The 21770-nt window shown below is 38.5% G+C and overlaps 1 protein-coding gene across 4 annotated transcripts in view; it reads right to left on the bottom strand.

The window, feature by feature from the left end:
- Positions 1-21770, bottom strand: part of NNT (nicotinamide nucleotide transhydrogenase) — a 76156-nt gene that overhangs the window by 52811 nt on the left and 1575 nt on the right. For all 4 annotated transcript variants that reach the window (XM_010966311.3, XM_045503775.2, XM_074357869.1 and 1 more), the window contains exons 2-7: positions 18243-18438; positions 15349-15578; positions 12728-12945; positions 8881-8968; positions 5079-5167; positions 1804-1991 (exon numbers count right to left, since the gene is read on the bottom strand). In XM_010966311.3, coding sequence (XP_010964613.1) covers positions 1804-1991; positions 5079-5167; positions 8881-8968; positions 12728-12945; positions 15349-15578; positions 18243-18393 — 964 coding nt within the window. In that variant the 5' untranslated portion in view covers positions 18394-18438. The remainder of the gene's footprint in view (positions 1-1803; positions 1992-5078; positions 5168-8880; positions 8969-12727; positions 12946-15348; positions 15579-18242; positions 18439-21770) is intronic.

The raw sequence follows: 21770 nt of genomic DNA, 5'->3' as shown, positions 1-21770 counted from the left end.
TGGAGATCTATCACTTACTTTAAGCTTTGTAATCAACAATAATTCTATAAGTATATAGAATTATCCTCCCTTCTTTTTGTTAAGAGAATGACTTGACTATGAAGAGCTTTATGGCCACATCATTTACTGTATGAGTAAATGCTTCAGCGCCCTCTACTGGACATTTGTTGCATCTAGTCAGCTCCTAACTCCTCTTCAACAAGCAGTTAGCTTTCAATGGTGGCTACAGCAAAGGCCACCCCATCTCTCCTTCAAAGCCACCTGTGCAACAGCTGAGCCAGGGGCCACTGCCACAAAAGGAAAGGATGAATCCTAAAGTGCTCTCCTGCCACTGCCTGTCCATGAGTCCTGTGGTCGTTGGCAGATTTCACAACCCCCACCCTGGGCCCCCTGCCTTGTCTGATCTGCACCCACCTCCAGGAACCAACCCTAGCCCCATTTCTACACATATAGATTTTTTCCTAAGGGCTAAGCCCCTATCACCCTCCTGCCTGTCTGCTTCATCTAGCCAGCTCCGCTGGGATGTGGGTATGTGGAGCGAGCAGCTCATCCATCAGGTATTACCCAGGTAAACAGGGGACAGAGGAAGAGCTTGGGAGGCACAAGCTCAGAGAGATGATGCCAATCCATTCCCTGCCCCTGAATGTAGCCAGATATGTGAGTGTGTGTGCATGTGTGTGTGCGTGCGTGTGTGCTGGGCATGGGGTGCAGAAGAGAACGTCCCCTTTCCCACAACCACGTGACAACTTCTCCTAACTTTTCAGAATCCCCTAGAGAAAATGAGGCTCCTTTAGTAGGATCAAAAACAAGCAACCTGAACCCTGTAAGCTCCCGTTATCTGGCCTACTTTCTATCAGAAAGGGAAAAAATTAGAGTCAGCATGGTATTCATTATTCAATAACAGAAGGAAAGGAGAGGAGGAGGTAGGAATATAAGTGGTGGAGAGTTCTTCACTTCCAAATCTTGCTAGATGAGGTTACTGTTTACTGAGTAATAAATGCTGGTTGGCTCCACATCAATCACCTCTTGAGTGAAAAATATTCTTTATAGGAGGATGTTGTAAAGGACTAAAAGTAATTCCTGTCATCAGAGAGCTCACAATTTGGTTGCAAAGACCAGACACATCAAAGGAAATAATTAAAAAATGAAAAAGTATCAAATCCTTTAGTAAAAAATATATATTGGAAATTCCATAAATACATACATACACACACAAAGTCCTCCTCTCTTTCTCATTAATGTATGGAAAAATAATCATCAAAGAATTAAAAACAAGGGAAAGTATAGCTCAATGGCAGAGCATGCACGTGCTCAGCTTACACGAGGTCCTGGGTTCAATCCCCAGTACTTCCATTTAAAAAAATGTATGTATATATTAAAAACAGTCATCTCTGGTGGAACTCCAGATCTGTACTATTTTTTCAGTACTGTTGGAATTTCCCACAATAAGAATGTAGTATCTTAACAAAGAAAACGGGAATAAGTTAAACATCAACTTATCAAGGATGCAGAGGAAACTGCTTATAAATATAATATTGTACACAGAATATGACATATGAATACAGTTAGATAAAAATACACAGAGAAAAAGACTGAAAGAAAATACACCAAATTATTAATGACCGTTTTTCCTCTAGGGGCTGCCGTCATTTTGTCTTTTTGCCTTTCACATGCTTTCTCATTTTCTAGAAAGTAAATCAATTTTTACTTAAAGAAATCCAAATGTTAAACGATTATTCCCCCTCATTTTAAAATATCCTTAATGAAAGTGCTTTGCCAATAACCACAGACTTAATGACCAACCTGGGATAAGCGCTGTGCTGATGAGGATGTCCACGTCCTTGCACTGCTGAGCAAAGAGTTTCATCTCGGCCTCAATGAACTCTTTGGACATCTCCTTTGCATACCCTCCTTGTCCCTCACCGGATTCCTTCAGGTCCACCTCTAAGGGCTCAGCACCCAGAGACTTGAACTGCTCCAAAGCTGCGGCCCTGGTGATCACCGATGGGAAAGCAGTGGTTACTTTAGGCCCTTAATACAGGAATCATGATCATCATTTACATACACATTTTTAAGAAAACTGTATATATTCAAAAGTGGACACTTCCTTTTAATGTCTTTGACCAGACCGTTTCAATTTTTTTCTAAAGACAGGTAACACTTTTATGACACTTTTTTTCCTGGAAAAAAAAAACTACATGAAATTCCAACTGTTGTAGTTAAGTTACAAAAGGAATTTCACTATTGCCAACTCCAGTCATCAATTACATTTCTTATGGCTCCACTGTCAATGATGATGTGAGATCTGACCTACAGTCAGATTTGACATCATTCAAATCACTCAAGTTGGAAGTTTTCATTTGTTCTGACTTATGGGGACTTTTCCCACATAAATGACTCTTTTACTTAGAAATATTGTTACAAAGTGATTTTTGCCTCTAGTCCTCATTAAATTGTGTCTGAGAAAAGCAATCTATAAATGACATAGACGTAAAAATGTGAAGAGCTAACACACTTAAAACATGTAAAAATATATGCAGTTTAAAAATAAACAAAACACTAGCCAAGCACTGGGTACTAGCTGGAAAACCAGAGCCCACAAAGCTCTCAGCTCTGTGGCAGACCATGTGTTTAACTCACAAACATCCATCCCACTACAGTGAATCCCAAACCTCCCTAATGGCAACAATCACTCAGCGTACTTGTTAAAAATTCAAATTCCCAGACCCACTGAACTACAATCTCCAGCAAAGAGGCCAGAAGCTCTGTTTTTAGCAAGAGCTGCAGGCAATTCTTGCCAGAGGGAAATCTGGGAAATGATGGTCTGAGCTTATCAGTCCCCCGGCAAATGCCATAGTCGGAGAGTGGACACAAAGGTAGAACGTAAAAGGCAGGGCAGAAAAGGTACATCATGGTTGAGCAAGAGCTTGTCTCCGTTTCTGCTGGCTGGAATGAGGAAGCGTGTAGCCCAGGTTGTCTGGGGAGGTCAACATGTAACCATAGGGGACATTAGCCAAAGCTGAGGACAGCAGAGACAAGAGACAGAAAGAACCTAGGCTTAGGTTAAAAAAAAAAAAAAGTAAGTTAAGCAGTACTCTCAGTAAAATTACATTTTTAATTAATGTGTAGAAAACAGAAATTATACTAAAATGTTAACAGTTATCTCTAGTAGGATTTTAGGGTATTTTATGTTCAGTTTTTGTGCTTTTTATGTTTTTCTGAATTAGGAGAATAAGCATGTATTATTTTTATGATCAGAATGAAAATAAACTGGATAAGTTATTGAATTGATTTATATTCTCTTTGTATTATGTAAAATAGGGCTATTTATTCCTATTTCACAGAGTAACTGTAAAGAACAAATAAAATAAAGCATATAGCACTATCCCTGGAAGAGAGGAAGCATTTAGTACAGGTGTCCTGCCAGCCGATTGTTTTTGTAAAGAAAGTTTTATTGGAATACACATTAAAAAAAAAAGACAAAAAAGAAAGTAAAGCCTTTATATTTCTAAACTTTGTAACAGAGACAACAGGCAAGATACTATTGTCATGAGAATTTTTAGTTACTTTTTAAAGAATTCAAAAATCACACTCCTGTAATATCACTGGGTAATGAGTTGTCCTTAAGTCTTTAAGACATTTATCTGGAAATATATACCATTTGGCTTTCCAACAAGAATTTACAATCAAGTATGTTTTCCAATATATTTAGACTTCATATTTATAATATGATACCCCCCAGTCTCAAAATAGTGATTCAATTAACTAATGAGCTACAATTCTTAAAAAGCATTATATCAGATCAGCCACATCTTTCTTCTTTGTATACTTCGGTTATCTTAATAAACTGTAATTAAAAATGAAGTTAAGCAACAGCCATATTCTCGCTGTCTACTCACTACATAATCTAAACCAATGACATCAACGTAACTTTTATAAATTCTCAGTAGTTAACCCAACACAGAGTTTCAAATCATCTCCAAATCAAATACATACATTTCCACTGTAATACTATTGGTCCACTACAATGAAAACTTGAACAACCTGCTTTCACCAGGCTTGGATGGTTTCAAAAACTTCACATTGGTAAACATTAAAAATAAAAAGCTAGGACTAATGATATGTTTAAGTCTGGCTATCCTTGGCTTGTGTCCTGGTTACTTCAGAAACATCTTTTCTCATTTCAGCCAGACAGCTTTTTATCAGTACATCACTTCTCTGAACTCCAGGTAAGCACTGTAAACCACATTCCATGGAACATTCTTTACTCTGAAATGTCATATTCTTTTCAACTGTGAATGGTTGCATTTCTTTGTCATTCTATATTCGAGATTAACCATGGTATTTACCCCTCTACTGACCTCAGCTGATAGTCAATAACTACATGTTTCAACCTCGAAAAAGTATTGGAAGACATAAATGATAACAATATTCAGCACGCATTTAATAAAAGCTAGTATTGTCTTCTGAAATGGAGAGCCATGTTAATCAAACTTCTCTTTAAAGAAAGTCCAGGAAAATGTTGAAATGTCTGCTTTAAAGAAACAGGCACTGATCATAATCAAGGGCTGTCACTCAGGGGATCTACTGCTGCCCAATGCGCTTTACCTGCTTCCATCCGTTCAGTGCAGAGCATGACTCTCATCCCCCATCTGTCTCCTAGATCTCTCCCTTTCTTCACACTCACAAAATCTTTGTTCATGCCCTACCGAGTACCTACATACATTCTGAGCAGAAACAACACAGCAGAGCAATGTGTTAGAAAGTCAGGGCAGAGAGAACTCTGGTCCACATTGCTAATCTACGTGAAAATTCAACACTAAATACGAGTAGTCCGTTTACAGTTTCTTTTTTTTATTACATCGGCTGTACTGCGTCTGAGTCCTTAAATTCTTTTTCCCACTAAGTAATACATTTTCACTTTGAGTGAACTTTGAGAAAGTGGAAACACTTTTAAATGGAAAGAGCTTACAGAGCAGTTTCAATGTGCTGCTTTAATTTATAAATTCTAAGGAAAGCATAATTTCTACTGAAACAAGATAACTTACCTTAACAGCAATCGCTAGGAAAGCACTCACCTTGTGTCAAATCCCCGAACAATGGCACCCATCGACTTTGCTGCACCTGCAGAAGCGAGCCCAGCGACACCCCCGCCAACTATCAGAATCTAGGAAAGAAGGCAGAACCCATACGTTCAGGTCACGATCAACTGCCTATGAAAATCGTCAGCTACAAACTATGAATGCCTTGTATACAGCATGCACTAGCACACCAGGTGGCTAGCCCTCAATAGTACTGAGTCGGACAGACTTGCCCTTAACCTAATCACTGCTGTTTTTAAAAAGTTTTTTATTTTTTTTTTTAACTGCTGGCAAAGGCCAACAACCTTCACTAAAGATAGCTTGGCAATCAGCATCTCGGTGTAAAAGCTACATACAGCACCATCAGTGTCATGTATGTTAAAGACTGACAGGTTTTTTTTCCCACTGTATCAAAGCTACTTCTACTCAAATCCCCAATGTAGCACTCTAGCTTCCTCTTCCCTTTCAAATTTTAAGATTTTTCTATGTTCGTAAAACATCAAAATAAGTTTCAAAGACGGGTACAACATTGGTGGTGAAGTATCTACCTCAACTCCTATTTTGAGCTCAAATGCTTCTGAAATGTGCAGGTGACCAACTACCTATCTTTGGACTATTTTGAATGAACTGCACCTGAAATCCAAAGCAATGTAACTAATCTCCTGTGGAAGGACTGGAGCCAAGAAAGTCAAACAACTGCCCAGAAACAAGAGTCTTCCCCGCCTTCTAAGAAACAAAATAAAAACAGTGTTGTCTCCAGTCTGGAATGGGCCTTCCCGAGAAAAGTCCTATTATACTTTCCAGTCCACTGAAGGCAACTCCTTGTTGCTGTTAAAAAAAAAAAAAAAAAGCCACCCATAGAAACAGTAAAGTTTATAAATTCCCACCCACCCATCATGCCCACATCTCCTTCCGCCTCTTTAAGACCAGGCTAGTGGAACTGTGCTCCAGCAACCGCTAGGCAATATCTCAGGTATCCTGTGATTTGACCTTAAAGGGGATGGTTTGCTTGCTGGGGAGAGGTGATCTACAGGAAAGGGGACAAAGAGGGACCACAGAGAACAAGCTAGCTCTGGGCTCCAAGGCAACAACCCCACTCTATACACTGAAGCCCCACCACAACTTTTAAAAACAAAAAAGAAGTTAAAATAAGCAAAAATCAAAGGACTGGGCCAAGTTATCCTGAATCAAGAAAAAACAAAAGACCCTATCATTTAAAAGACAGAAACTATTCTTCAGAGAGGGAAGAAGGGCTACAAATGGAGTTAATGATCAATCACTCCTGCACAATGGAGCCTCCATAAAAATCCCAAAAGTACAGGGTTCAGAGAGCTTCTGGGTTGCTGAACACACGGAGATGCAGAAGAGTGATGCCCAGAGAGGACATGTACGCTCCAGGCCCCTTCCCACATACCTTGCATCTCTCCCAACAGGATGTTCATCTGTATCCTTTATCATATTCTTTCAAAATAAACTGGTAAACAGTAAATAAAGTGTTTTCCTGAGTTCTGTGAGCAGCTCTAGCAAACTAATCGAACCCAAGGAGGGGGTTGTGGAAACTTCTGATTTATAGCCGATCTCTCATAAGCACAGGTGACAACCTAGACTTGTGACTGGCATCTGAAGGGGGGGTTGGGGGCAATCTTGTAGGACTGAGCCCCCTAACATGTGAGATCTGATGCTTTCTCCAGGTAGATCGTGTCTGAATTAAGTTAAACTGTAGGGCACCCAGCTGGTGTCACAGAATTGCCTGGTGTGGGGAAAATCCAAATTTTCCCCACACCAAGCAATGTCCCCCAACATGCTTATTGGGGAGAGGGTGGTCTATAGGAAAGGGGAGAAAGAGGGACCAGAGAGAACAAGCTGGCTCTAGGCTCCAAAGGACCAGCCCCACTCTATGCACTGATGCCCATGGCTGCTTCATCTCAAAAACAAATGAAATTAAAATAACTGGTGACCCAAAGGATCAGAAGTGAAGTGTTCTATATGAAAGTTAAGAGGGAACACAGGAGCAAGAGTGGAGTTTTTCCAAAACAATCAAGTCAGGGATTCCCTCATCCGCAAGAGAATCTGAACTCTAACATGACCTGTAAGAGAGGCCCCGCATCATCCAGCCCCAACCTACCTTTCCAGCATCATCTCGGATCACTCTCCACTTGCTCATCACACTCGAAACCAGTGGCCTTCATTATTCCCCTAGAACACACTTGAACTCTTTCCCACCACAGGGCCTTTATATGTGCTATTCCCCTGGCCTACAATCCTGAATCCCTGCTTTCTTCCTCCCCAGCCTTTAAGTCCCAACTCAAATGTCAGAGGAGTCTTCCCCATTGCCCTGATGACAGCAGCTTGTTCCCATTACTCACCAACATATCATCCTTTCATTTCTTTTACATCTAAAATTATCTTCTATATTTGTAAGATTTTTTATTTCCTCGCTGGGGCTCATTCTAGCATGTAAGTTTCACGTGGCAAGAATTTTGTTTGCCTTGTTCAAGCCACATCCCAGCTCCTAGAACAGTGCCTGGCATGTAAGCCATCAACCGATTGATCTTAGCTCATTCTAGACTCGTAAGAACCCTCCACGCTTAAAGCAAACCCAAATAAAATACTATGTAATCTACCTTGATGAGTCCATCTGCTGTCTAATTCCTCAATACCTGAAAAGTATTTCTGTCATGTCACTAAAGCCCCTTAAGGTGCTATTTAAATTCTCAGTAGACAGTCAGTTTTCCACCTTTTAAAGGCTGACTGATTCTCCTTCCTTTACGCCTCTTCTCTTTTATTTCACTTCTTAATCCCTTACTTTCACAGCTTTCGTCTCAACTTCCATGTACTTCCAAGAAAGATTCTAATCAAAACTGAGTAGTGGTTTTATGCATCAAAGCATTCGTCCAGTTCAAGAAGAGCAGCCAACTTCTGGCCACCAGAAGTGCCAAATCTTTTCTCATGATCCTAAGAAGTCAAAATGTAATCACTTCACGCATCTCTGTGGTGGTGGTAAGTATCCTGGCCTCTTGCCATTGTCTTCATCTGGCCTGTTTTTAAAGTAATAAATAACTAGATTTCTCAAAGCTGCTATTACCTGTTTCTCATTTTTTCTATGAGATTTTGTGTGAGAGCTCTGGGTTGATAGAACAAAGTACTTAAGAGCACCAAGTAAACCTGCATCCTACAGAGTATCTGTAGGTAGCTGACAATGTTGAAGGACCTGTTTCCTTTACCTCGCCGAGGTGCTTATGTTGTCATCTGGTGTACGTGGCACTGAAGGGTCATAACGTAATCTCTTCTTTCACCTAGCCATCCCCACCTCTCATCAACTGCTCCTCGCTGCTCTCCACGTAGACGAAAGAAACTGTACCCTTTCCCGCTGGCAAACACCCTCACTACACCACCTCCTATTTCCTCTCCTCTTGACCCCAAATTTGGCAAAAACAGAAAATCAAGTCTTTCCTGAGCCAAAATGTCACAATTATTCGGAAGTTGAGAATTGGCTGAATGGTATCGTGATGCTTTTTAAAAAACTGGTAATAAACCAGTCATCCAAAATCCCTTTAAGAATTCAAGTTAGCAAATGAAAAAGAAACAAACAAACAAAGCTAGAACTTCTAGAAATGTCAATTCTTTCAAGTAATCTTAAGCAGCTTTGAGTCTCCACCATGTATTTGTATGTGACACAAGTCATCATTGTGAAGTTAACATAGAACAAAAATGTTTAAATAACTGTATTTTAAAACCATACATACACTTCCCTTTAATTAATTCATAGTATAAAGAAATATTAAAAAGTTTTACCTACCTTAGCTGGAGGAACTTTTCCAGCAGCTGTGATCTGACCAGTAAAGAACCGTCCAAAATGATTTGCTGCTAGTACCACAGCCTTGTAACTTAAAAAAAATAGATAAATAAATGGGTAAATAATTCTACAAAATGAAAGAACTTAGGCTCATATATCAAAATTATTAAAGAATAAGAATAATAGCTAACATTTACATAGTAACTACTCTTCGTCAAAAACAGTTCTAGGTGCTTACTCCTTTCATCTTCACAACAATCCTGTGGATAAGTAAAACTATTATCTTCATATTACAGGTGAGGAAACTGAGACACAGAAAGATGAAGAGATCTGACCGAGGTCGCTCAGCTAGTAAATGGCAGAGCCAGAAGTCTACCGCTGGCATCCTGCCTACAGAGACACATTCTCACCCATGATGCTCCCTGACTTCTTCGTAATGAACACTGCAGAAGATCGGTTGGGATAAAAAAAGAAATGAAGGGAAGACAAGAAAATGCTAACAATGCTTTTTCTTTGGCAGCTGGGACTACAGATACTTCATACTTTCTGTTTTACTTTATCATATTGTCCAAATTTTCTTTGAGGACTGCATAGTATTTATATGATGGGGGAAATCTTAAGAATCAAAAAATTAGACTAGCTATATGCTTGTACATAATAAAATTCCAACCTCAGAACGAAAAACATTTCCTTTGATCCCTGATGGTTGAAACCAGGGGATTTTGAGACAGAGTGACCTTGGTTCAAGTCAGAGTTCCACTACTAACTAGCTTTGAATGACCTCAGGCAAATTTCTTTAATTCTCTATGGTTTCCTCACCTTTAAAATGGGGACAAAAAGAGCCTTTCAGTGTTGCAGTGAGGACTAAATGAGATAATGCAGGTAAAGCACTTATCATAAAGCCAGTCACATAAAGACTTGGTAAATATGTTTTTAGCTAAAGAAACACTGTATGCATCAAAAACTAGTAATGTATACCATCTTTTCTTTAACAGGATTTTTTATTATGCTAATTTCATTACACATTAATTTCATTTTCATATTATTTTATACTTAAAAGGCCCTATGCACACTCTCAGTAACACACCCACTACCTTAATATTATAATGCAAAGATTAATATCATAATGCAAATATTATAGTGATCCTATCCACCTGCCAGCTGACAAAAAAAAACCTTTACCCAGTCATATTTTTATAACATAATACTTGATATAATAATTACTACAAAAGCACGTAAGTAGTTAACACTACTACTTTAAGGTAAATCATTAGAGCAAGGAAACACTATTTTAGAGATTACATTATTTGTTAGTCTTACTTCTGAATCCAGGTGATAGAAATTTGCAAAGAGTAAACATGATAAAAATTCAAAGACTACTGTAAGGAATTAATTTTGGAATTAATGTTTTAAAAGATTCAGTTGCTACACTAAAAAAATAAAAACGAGACATAGGAAATGTACAAGAAAACGTTGATAGTGGGGAAAAGTGATAAAAGTGGGCCTTTTTTTTTTGATGAGAACAAAAAGGCTCAGAATGAGCAGCAATGAACTAGAAGGAGCGTGTCTTCACGGTAACAGGGCCCTGTGTGTGAGTTAGATAACAACTGCGTGGGTAGGTACCCTGGACAGTTCATCTCAAGCTCTGCCCTTTGCAAATATCAGCTCAGGACATAAGACGGTGACGCTTTAAATTTTGTCCCTGGATTCCCAAAAGTTCAAATTTCTGCCAATTCTGGGGCTGTACTGGGTTAGCTAGAGAATAGACATGTTTGGACACCCTTTCATCCCTCATTTCAAGTAAAGCTACGCTGCTCTTACTGGATTTGTTTGCACTGTCTCATTATTTGCTCAAAAGATTCTGCAGCTAAAAACCACTGACAGAGAGCTACAGATTGGGATAACCTTTCACATGTGCGCATTTCCCATGACAAAATCAACAGCACCCTTAGAAGTTTACGTTGTACATTTTCTGTACAAAATTTCAAGTTCCACATCGCATAACATAACTTTTCTGGAAACTAAATATGGCAAGATTTATGATGTCACTTGGTACATAATTTATATCACAAAAAATGTCTTCAAACCAACCATTTGCCATATTACATTAAGGACAACAAAACCTGTTTTTAATTTGTCATTTTTGCTTATTGTATCTCATTTATATCAAAAGTGAACAACTGAAACCCAAAGTAGAACCTGTGGCACGTTTGATAGACTACATCTCAGACATGAAAGCTAAGAAAACTTTCAGCATATCTATCAGCTGTAAAAGGCTTTATTCAGATTAGTCTTTTTTCATGCACTGTTTCATGTTTTAAACATTTTCATTTGTTGGTGCCTCATTCATATTAGGAAGTTGTCACCACTAATAGTTTTCATGCTTAAAATCTAATTCAACTAGTTTCTTAGGTGAGCTGATTTCATAAGCATCATCCGATTTCCAGATTTTTCCCACTCTCTAGGCAGAGTCAGCCATACACTGCACTTACACAGTTACTTGTGTCCTGTGGTGGACATGGTTACTCAGCCATTGCCACATTTCTCAGAGCTGAATGAGCCTTAGAATCCTTCTCAACATATCCCTCTAGGCAATAAACGAGGAATGCATCAGTGCCGGGGAGCAAATGAAGTTTATGGCCATCTTGGCCGTAGCTAGCCTTCAGCAGTCAGCATGGGTTTTGACACCAGATGAAACTTCAAGTGCAGACATTTTCCCTATTCATTAAATATTTTATGAATTTACTACATAAAACCTAATTAAAGTGGTAAATCTACTAATTAAAAAAAATTATATATTAGGTGGAATTGTATGAAACTGCCCATATCCAACCATTTTTAACCCTATGGCAACACTGATTTATGGTAATTAAACTTATTATGGTAATAATTTCACTATATATACATATATCAAATCATTGTTTACACCTTAAACTTACACAATGTTATATGTCAACTATAGTGCAATAAAACTGGGGGGAAAAAACAGTCATTTCAACCTAATATATACATACATACACACATACATGAAATACAATATATTCCTATTAAAGTACAGCTAAATCCTGAAGAACAAAATTTGGGGCATTATGTATACAGAAATCAGAAGTACTTTCTTTAGCATAGAATTAGAGGCCTTATAATTAGTAAACTAGAATAAGACTTTCTACATTGCACCCTTTCCCTTTTTCATTCTTTATAACTAAAGTCTAAAAGAAGATAGTACTAGATCTGTGTGAATTTTTTTTTTGGTTGTCATGTCTCTTTTTTTTTAATTGAAGTATAATCAATTACAACGTGTCAATTTCCGGTGTACAGTATAATGTTCCAATCATACATATACACACATATATTCATTTTCATTATAGGTTACTACAAGACACTAATCATTTGTTCTAATTATTATCACTACCCTTGCTATTGACTTCAGAAGTTTAGCTACTACAAAATATGAGTTGATCATATTAAGGTTTTTGGATAATTATAAATTACTAATGCTATGGTTTATTTACCACGTAGTTTTTGTGAAAACAGATATTAAGAAAAGTAAGTGTGCATTTCATTAAAAAAAAAAGAGGCATTTCTTCTGGTGGGAGGAAATATTACTTCCTTTCCGCTCATGAAGATTAAAAAGGAGTATACAATCGCATGCAAAACAAAGAGCCACTTCCTATCTGATGACTGTGAAACAATACGAGTCTTAACAATAATTCAAGTGCACTCTCAGAAGGCTGCGATCTCCAACAATCATTACAAGTAAAATCATTGTAAGACAGAAGAGCTATAGTGAGCATGTTTCTATAGTACCATTGTGCTTCTGCTCAACTGGAATGGAAAAGAATCAACCTACCCAGCAATGTTGGCCATGGAGCTTAGTGCATCATATCCCTGAGCAATTGTGACTCTTGGCACTTGGTCCATCGCCAGAACTGTAGTTTTCCTTTTGGAAAGTTTATTTAGCAAGTCTGGATTTTGGGCTGGGTAAATGAAACTAATCAGTGTTCCCGATGTCTTTAAAAGGTCAGCTTCATGAACACCTAATGTTGGATTAAGCATAGGGGCTCGCACCTGAGAAAAAAGTCAAGTCACCAATTAAAAATGCAAATACCTTTATCATATTTTTAAGTAAATAGAGCAATTAAAATAATATGCCATGATTGAAATAATAATCCAGAAGTAATCTCTCAGCAATACATTTCTGACTAAATTCCCAAAGTAAGACTCACAAAGATCCATGCCACCTACTATCTAAGTAAAGAGACACATACCTGGAAATAGTGTCAGGACAGATTTGGCAATGAACTGTAGAGCAGTAAAAAAAAAAAAAAATGTAGGTTCTACAACATACCTGTCCTCCTGAAATCTTGTTATCTGGTAAGATTATGAGATATTAGAATAAAGGGACAGGAAGTTCTGGTTGTGTGTTCAAAAATTCAGTTCCTGTTAGTTTTGGCAAGCACAAACTTTGAGGGTGGTGAGAAGTTAAGAAGGTCATACACTAAAAGCTCCATGGTCGTATGTATTGATTTACATGACCTTAAATTTTCAGATGAATATTTATAGATGAACACAACTCAAACTAGTTGCCTTACTGAATTGGATTTATGCAAAAAGCTACAATATATTCTGTTAAGTATCAAGTCAGTGAACACATAATCCACACACTTAGAGAAGTTTCAAATGTCTACTTTTTCACACCAAATTTTTTTAAATTTCATTTTAAAAGTGTTTTAAAATGTGTTTCAAATCCCTCTTTAAAATCAACCCTCAAATAAAGTATGTCATTTCATTAGCTCCCAATTTGCAGTGGTAGTGCTTTTAGGCTAGTTTAAGCACAGAAAACACAGCTCTGGGAATCACATTTTAAAAGGAAACAGAATCACAAACACCGGGTCAATACTTTGTTTAACAGCATTAATTTACCTATAAGACACCTTTATCTATTATTCTCATTTCAGCTATTGATCTGGTGATGCATGTGGTTTTACGTTCTGGACTTTAATTAAGACTCTGACAAGGTCTATTTTTCCTCAGTAAGAATCTATAATACAGATTTAATAAAAATTAGAGGACAACTTTGAATTAATTCTTCTGGCCCCTATCAAATGCTCAGCTGAGAATGCTGGCATCTGAGAGAGTCAAGCTAACAGAGTATTTCCCTGAAGGTACATTTTGGATCACTAGTTCCTCAGTATATTAACAGGCTTGACTCAAAAAAGAGGCCCTAAGGTCAAGTAGTTTATTAATGCAAGTACAAAACTATATGTTTCAGTTATGTAAGTTTCTATGTTATAGGATTTCTCAGTGCCTTTAACAGGCTCATACACATTGTGAATCTCTAAAAGGAACATAGGGCATATCTAAAACTTATGCACAACCTACTAATCCTTTATTCTCTGACATCTCAAAAGGTTTTGATCCTTAGAATACACATTAGAATGGATTATACTTATTTTTCTATTTTCCCTAACCTCTTTTATTATACCAAGTTATATTACCAAGTATCAGCACACCTAAACACTTAAAAACTTAAGTTGAATTACTATTTTTCTCCATATCCTAAATTTTATTATTAATTTTCTACAGCAAAAAACAGTTGTGTGTCTTCTGCAAAAACCACTATTTAAGACCCTATCAAGTTATTTAGGGATCTGTAGATTTTAAAAATTTTAAAAATTAAAAAACTATGTGATTGATTCCCGCTTAGAAACTAATGCAGAAAAAGCTGGTCTTTCCTGAAAAAATCAGAATTTTAACTTTTAATTTTAACTTGGTAATCATGCTTATTTAATCCATACTTCCCTACTTGCCTTGGTTACAGAAGGCTTAGGATTTAGATTAAAGTTCAACTCTAGTAATTATCTGTATTGGACTCTTGATACAGAGTATCAATCATTCTCTGAATGATTTTTTTACTTCAGATTTTATTTGTAAAATTCTTTAACATATAGTTTTCTATTATACAATACCTTAACACCTTTTATTAAAGTAGGCAAGATCACTCAACACTCAGCCCAACATTGCTTTTTCCAGAATATTCCTGCCCTCTCTAAAAATACCATGTAAGTCAGTTAAATCACTGTTCCTTCAAGGTATTAGAAGATCACTGTACATTCAGTCCCCGGAGTTCCACGCCTCCTGTCCATTCTAGCAGCAGTTAAATATTCACCTGTAGGCATTTTGGACATACATGAACCAAATTTTCCCTACCCAGTAAGAAGGGAATTTCTACATCGCAAAAGTAAAAAGGAAGATCATTTCTCTTCTCATGGTTAAACATAGGTCGCACGGTCTGATCAAAGTTCTACTGGAACATGATGAATATTCACAACATGCAACCATTTCTTTGAGAAAAAGGCATCGTTCAAAAATATGAGAAGCTATAACAATAGAAAAAGTAATTCAATCTCTCTATGGGAAGATTTCAAAAAGTCAGCATGCCATAAATGGAAAGGGGAAAAGAATAATTACTTTGACCACCAAATCAGAAGCCAGCGCTTCCTTTGCCCCTTGGATTTGGGCACCTGCTGCTCTGTAGTGATCGTCTGAGAATTTGGAAGCTTCGCCAGCACCCGACTCCACAACAACATTAAAACCCTGCTTGACCAACGCCTGAACACCTGCAGGAGACAACGCCACTCGCTTCTCATTCTGGAAAATCTCCCTGGGGACTCCAACAGTCAGTTGCTTATACGGAATTCCTACAACAAAGGCCAAAAAAACAAACAAAAAAATTGGAAGTCAGTGATTTAATAATACAGTTCAGAAAATGGAAACAGGAAGTCTATTCAAAACATACTGCACATACAGCTTGCTGTTCTAAATGATGTTTCAGATTCATATGCATAATCCTTTGGCTTTTTTGATAGATGGGAAATTTTTGTACCCACTCTCCTGAAAATCCTAAACAGTTTAACCAAATGGCTCTCTTCAAGGAATATAACTAGTTTAGTTTATTCTTCAGAAAAAAAATGGGTTGAGAGACCACTCAACATGCTAACTCTGCTCTTCAAAGTAACTCTCTCTGGTTTATGGCCTCCTCATTTTTACCTTTAAGGAAGACAGGAATAATTAGCTATTTTGAAAAACAGCTCTGTACTAGACACTTTGATGGCCTGCCACACCCAAAGTCCTTTTCTTGGCAATTGGCCCCAGGCAATTCCTCACAGATTTCCAAGTGTTATATCTTAAACCTTTCTATTCTTAAAGGAGAGGTCAGCAGCTGGGTCAAAGATAACAGTCTACAACAGCCTTTGAGTGACAAACTGATAGTAACTTCCTAAGATGGATCACACTGACAACATCTAAACTCACTGATCAATCTTCCTGACAGTTAGTACACAGCAGCACCTACGAAGTATGATTGTCAAAAAAAAAAGCAAACCTGAGTCTGATCAAGCTTCTAGATCTAGCTAAACGTTACAGAAAATACAAGGGACCGACAAACTGGTTAAATAATACTAAGGGAACTCGGCCAGTCAAACCTAGAATGTGAGAAATTCTACAGGAAAACAACTAAGTTCTCTAACAATCAAAAAGGAAACAGAGGAGAGGAACATACAGATCAAAACAGACCCAAGAGACACAGCAAGCAAACACAACACATAGACCTTGTTTGGATCGTTATTTGAGCGTGGCAACTGGTGGGGGAAAAAAAAGGAAAAAGAAAAAAATTGAGAAAATATTAATATTGACTGAAACTACTTTTCATGCTTTTCAACATGGTAATGAAACTGTGGGTAAGATTAATGAAAAAGCAGAATCCTCCTCTGTTAGAGATAAAAAATAAACATCTAGGAAATGGTCAAGACCCAGAAATCCCACAAGTCTCATGCATGGTTGACTCAGAGATCTCGATGTCCTTGCTGCTCACAAGGACAATTCCCATGTCCTCAATGCAGTTATTGACTTTTACTTTACACACAATTTTATCACACTGGATAATCTGGCTTTCTAGAACACTTAAAAAAATCTGAAGATAAGCCTGAGGGCTCTCAGGGCAGGTACCCTACCATTAGTGACCTGTCATGTGAGAACAAGAAAAGAGGCTGTGAAATCAATTAAAAGACAGATAAGAACTCAAATAGTAGTTTAGGCAACCTTAATGCACAAACAGTCCTACAAACTTAAATTTAAAACGGAAGTATTCTATGTGGCAAAGACTTCTGGTTCCCTGCTCCCCCATCCCCAAACAGCCATGCTGTTCCTCCACCCTAGTAACAGAAAGCCATTTTCACTTGAGTATGTTGCCATCTGGAATAAAAAAACTAAATGTCCGAGTCTCCCCTTCAGCTACAGATGGCCACCGGTCTGAGTTCCAGCCAATGAGGTGTAACAGAGTGCTAGGAGGGTCTTTGGGCAAGACGCTTAAAGGAGTCTGACTCGCTTAGAAGCCTCTCCTCTTAGCCTCTCCTCCTTCCTCTCCTCCTTCCCAGCCAGCACCCCAGGACAGAAGCAAGAGGGAGTCCTAGCAGGAAAGGCCGTGTAAGCCGCTGGAAGACTTCAGCTCTTACTCTGTGTGGGCTAGGAAGCTAGCTGCAAATTCTAAGTAGAAGAGTGATATGACTTTGATTTCAAAAAGATAATTCTGTCTTGTATAGAACAGACTCTAGCGGAGCGCAAAAGTAGAAAGCACAGGAACCATTTAGAGGACTAGTTAAGAGTCCATGTGACAGATGACGGTGGCTCAGACCAAGACAGTAATAGTGGTGATGGTGAGAAAAAGACAGATTCTAGATACAAGGAAGAGCTGACCTATACCTATTATGAGGATCTGGCATGACTCTGAGGTTTCTGACCGAAGCAACTGAGATGAAGTTGCCATTCACTGAATTAATAAACATTAATGCAGATCAATTAATACAGTTAGTTCCTAATTTTTGAGCATGGCTGAGACATGTATGGTACAGTCCCCCAATACTGACTAGGAAAGAGGAAGAGCTGCTGGAGAAATGGTTACTACAAGCAATAGTTTCCTGGGTACAACTCAATTGATTTTTTTTTTTTTTTTTGGTGGGGGAGGTAATTAGGCTTACTTACGCATTTATTTTAAATGGGGTAAGGGGGACTGAATCCAGGACCTCGTGTATGCTAAGCATGCTCTTTACCACCAAGCTATATCCTCCCCCTCAATTGATTTAATCATTTTTCTTTTTCTATTATTTCTTCCTCTCTGTTAGTACTGACAGTCAGGAACTTCCATACATGGAAAATGTGAGAAAGCACTCATTTGTTTTTTTACGCAAAATGATCACGCGCAAGCACCGGGCTGTAAAGCTGCACGGCTTCTCCTTTTCTCTCTCATCAGATCTATTGGCTCCTATGACTTGAAGGTTTGACTTACATACGTTGAAATGAGACTTTACCTGGTTTTACAGGGGCTTTACACCACAGCGCCTGGTGAGTATGAAATGTTCGTAAAACATCCTTCTTCCCAGGTAGAACCTTACAGGACCCCAAATTGCTAAGTAAAGGACACGAACAGCCAGTCACCACTGTTTTCAGTAGGTTCGCCATGTTCACAGAACTTCCTGAATCCCCAACTTCCTTGAAGGTAAATCACTAAAGGAAAGAAAACAAAACATTTATGTGCTGAGAGAACCATACTTTGTCTTTTGAACATCAAAAACATTTTTTAAAAAACTATTCAAAGAGCTTGGAATATAACAGTTGATCATGGGTGTCTACAATGAATTTAGTTGCTGAGTCCATTACATACAGAAAAGGGTGCTTCAAAAGTTTGTTTCCAATTCACGTATTTAAAACTTGGAATCTACTTTCCCACTTATATTGTAGTTATAAACTCACTGTTCAATTCCAAGCCTAGGTCACATAAGTCTAGTTGATCCTTAATGTAGCTGGAAAGTTTTATAAAGTCCGCTCACATCTTACATGAAATACTATCTTCTAAGTCAGCATGTCCAATAAAAATTACATAAAATCAAAATTACCCTTAATTCCTCTTAAATTGTCTAAAATACTGCACAATACAGTAGTAGGTGTTCTGTCACCATGCTGTACAGAAAACACCAGCATCCTTTCACAGCAGCCGGATGTTCATCCCATGAGACCCCTCTCAACCGAGACTGAGTAAACTTGAGATTCACATTTGCCAGGTGTACAACTCAAGAAAATTAAAAACATGCATGGGATATGACCCCAATTTCAAAAAAGAAAGAAAAATTCCATGGTTAACTTTATCACACAGGCGTGTGCCTGCAGATGTGGGCGTAACTAGGAATTCTTCTGTCAGAGGTTCTCACAAGTGGCCACTTTTTGCCAGCTCTGCCCAAACTAGGTGAAGGGTCATTGACCTTTGCTGTTTCTGAGGCTCCGGTGGCAGACCCGAGGGGTGCATGGAAGGCACTTTCACCACCCCGCTGACTCCCAGTGTTCTCTTTCCTTCAAAAATGGTAAGGAGAAGACCTGGAACTCTACCAGTTAACCTCAGCCAACTCCACTAACTATGCCTTTAGACTTTGCCCTATCATGTCAGCCCCTCCTACGGCCCAGCCCATAAAACCAGCAGACTCTCTAAACATACTTCCAGCCTCCAGGGGAGGGGTCTAGCTCATTTTTCATTTCATAACTGCTGCCACAACTCCCTGAAGCAACTTCCTACAAACAGCAAAAAGCAACAATCCAGGTAATGCTTATTCTTAAAATGCCCTTTAATTGAACCAACATGCCCTGAGGGCTGAGTCTCAGAAGCACAGCCATTAGGAGCATCTGTAGAATTAAACTGGCATAGGTTACAGGCTTGGAGATAAGAAAAGTCAATAACACGAAAAGCATAATATAACACAAGTCCAAAGTTCTTCAAGGCATCACAGGAGATCATGTCTTCCCACAGGGCTAAGAAAAGAAAGAGAAAGGCATTTGAGAAGGAGAGGATGATAAGAAAAAAGCTAAGGAGGAGGGAGCACACAAGATGTGTTCAGGCATACAACCAAAAATACATATGAATAATTTTTTTGCATTTGAATGGAAGGTTTTATATTTTCAAAGTGTTTCCATATATGTCATTTCATTTCAGTCCTAAAGCATTACCAAGTCCCATAAATACTCTCCTCATTCATTCATGGGTCACTGCTAGGGTTATTCATGGCAAGAATGGAGAGCAAATGAGCTCAAAATTCAGCAATCCATTCAAAACATTCACTGACTCTACACCAAGAACTGAGGGATATACAAAGACATATAAAAGATAATTCTTGTCTTGAGGGAGATTTGGTCCCACCATTACCAATGACCTAGTCCTATCCCAACAGTCCCACTTTCCCTGGTTTCTCTTAGATCATCTCTGCTCCCCAACAACCACCATTCTCATCAGGTTGGTGAAGCTTGCCCAGACCTCATCAGCAAAAAGGCAAAGCAGCAATAATAGAGCCCAAGTATCATCTAAGCCTGCCACTCACTTGCTGTTTGACCTGACTCTCTCTGCACCTCACTCTACTCATCTATAAAAGGAGCATAGAAAGGCTCCTTTGTAGGGCCCCATTAGGCTCTAGAAATTTTACGATTAGATGGGTTTTTGCAATGCTTTAAAGCTGAAGTCCTGTTTCATGGCCTAAAGCCTGGAAAATTTGCCCTATCTTCTTGAAAAGTGGTAATTTGATGTTGAGCAGACTCCTGGCATCAGATGTCAATAGGGCAAGGCCTTCAGGGACCAATTTCTCCCCCAAATTCCACTTGATTCAAGTTAGGGGCATACAAGATAGTGATCAGGAGATAGTTGCTTGGTAAGAAATTATCACTAAGCCTAAATTAAATAAAAATGACCCTGAAAGATATTCAGAGAATATGTGAACCATGTTATTACAGCCCAGTACTTGTTAACACCAAAGATAGTACAGTTGACCCTTGAACAGCAGGGGTTTGAACTGCACTGGTCCATGACTGTCATTCAACAGTAAATACTACCATATATAAACAGCCAGTGGTCAGCAGAGTCCTCAAGGGGAAGGAACTACAGACGTAGAGAGCCATTATTCTAGACTCAGCTGTATTCCATCTTAATAGGCACACTTTCCCCTATCTTCACTTTAAAGCTCTCTACTCTTCCACTACCCACATGTTTCTATGAGTTTGAAGCAATGGAAAAGAACTTTACAACTCAAAATTGAAAAAAAAAAAAGTTTTTTTTTAGTATCGCATTCATACAGCCATTTAATGTAAGTTATTTGGGTAACTATCTCCCCTAACAGATGAAAATACTTGGGGGCAAGCACCTGAAAGAGGATAGCAGAGACGCTAAGAGGGTGAACTGTTGGCTGGAAGCTCCCATCCTGTAACTTACCGGCTGTGTCATCTTGCCAAGTCAGTCACTTAACTTCTCTGTACCTGACTTCCTCATCTTTAAAATGGGGATAAAAATAGTAGCACTTACCTTAGGGTTCTTGTGAGGAATAAAAGTACACAGTACCTTTATTGCTATTAGTATTAACTTTGGTATTACTTCTGGCCCAGGGCCTTACATAAAAAGAGAGGAAATCAACAAGTATTGTTTGAGTGAGTGAATGAATAACCAGGGCTAGGTAACCTGAAGCTTGGGTATCTATGAACGCATTCTCCAAGGCGTTTCAGGAAATTTCCTTCGAAAATAAAATGCTGTGTAGCCTTGTGGAAAAGTGATTCCATCAGCAAAGGTAAGCAGCCAGAGCACACTTGCTGATAAGGAAGCAATCCTAAACTGTCCATTCAATTAAAAAACAGCCGAGGTTTGCAAATAAAAGGGGTATGATGGAGAAGAGAAGAACATTTTTTAAACATTTTAAAAGTGCATATGCAAGCTCCACCTTTTCGAATTCTAGAGCCTGTCCTATAAGACTCCTGACAAACATCTCTTAAGGACTGCCCTGCACCACAGGGCGAATAAAGGACGCCTGCAACTA

Source organism: Camelus bactrianus, chromosome 3, assembly GCF_048773025.1.
Source record: "Camelus bactrianus isolate YW-2024 breed Bactrian camel chromosome 3, ASM4877302v1, whole genome shotgun sequence".
In the NCBI taxonomy this organism is placed as follows: Eukaryota; Metazoa; Chordata; class Mammalia; order Artiodactyla; family Camelidae; genus Camelus; species Camelus bactrianus.
Note: the sequence above shows the minus strand (reverse complement) of the source record. Positions and strands in the feature narration are given on the sequence as shown.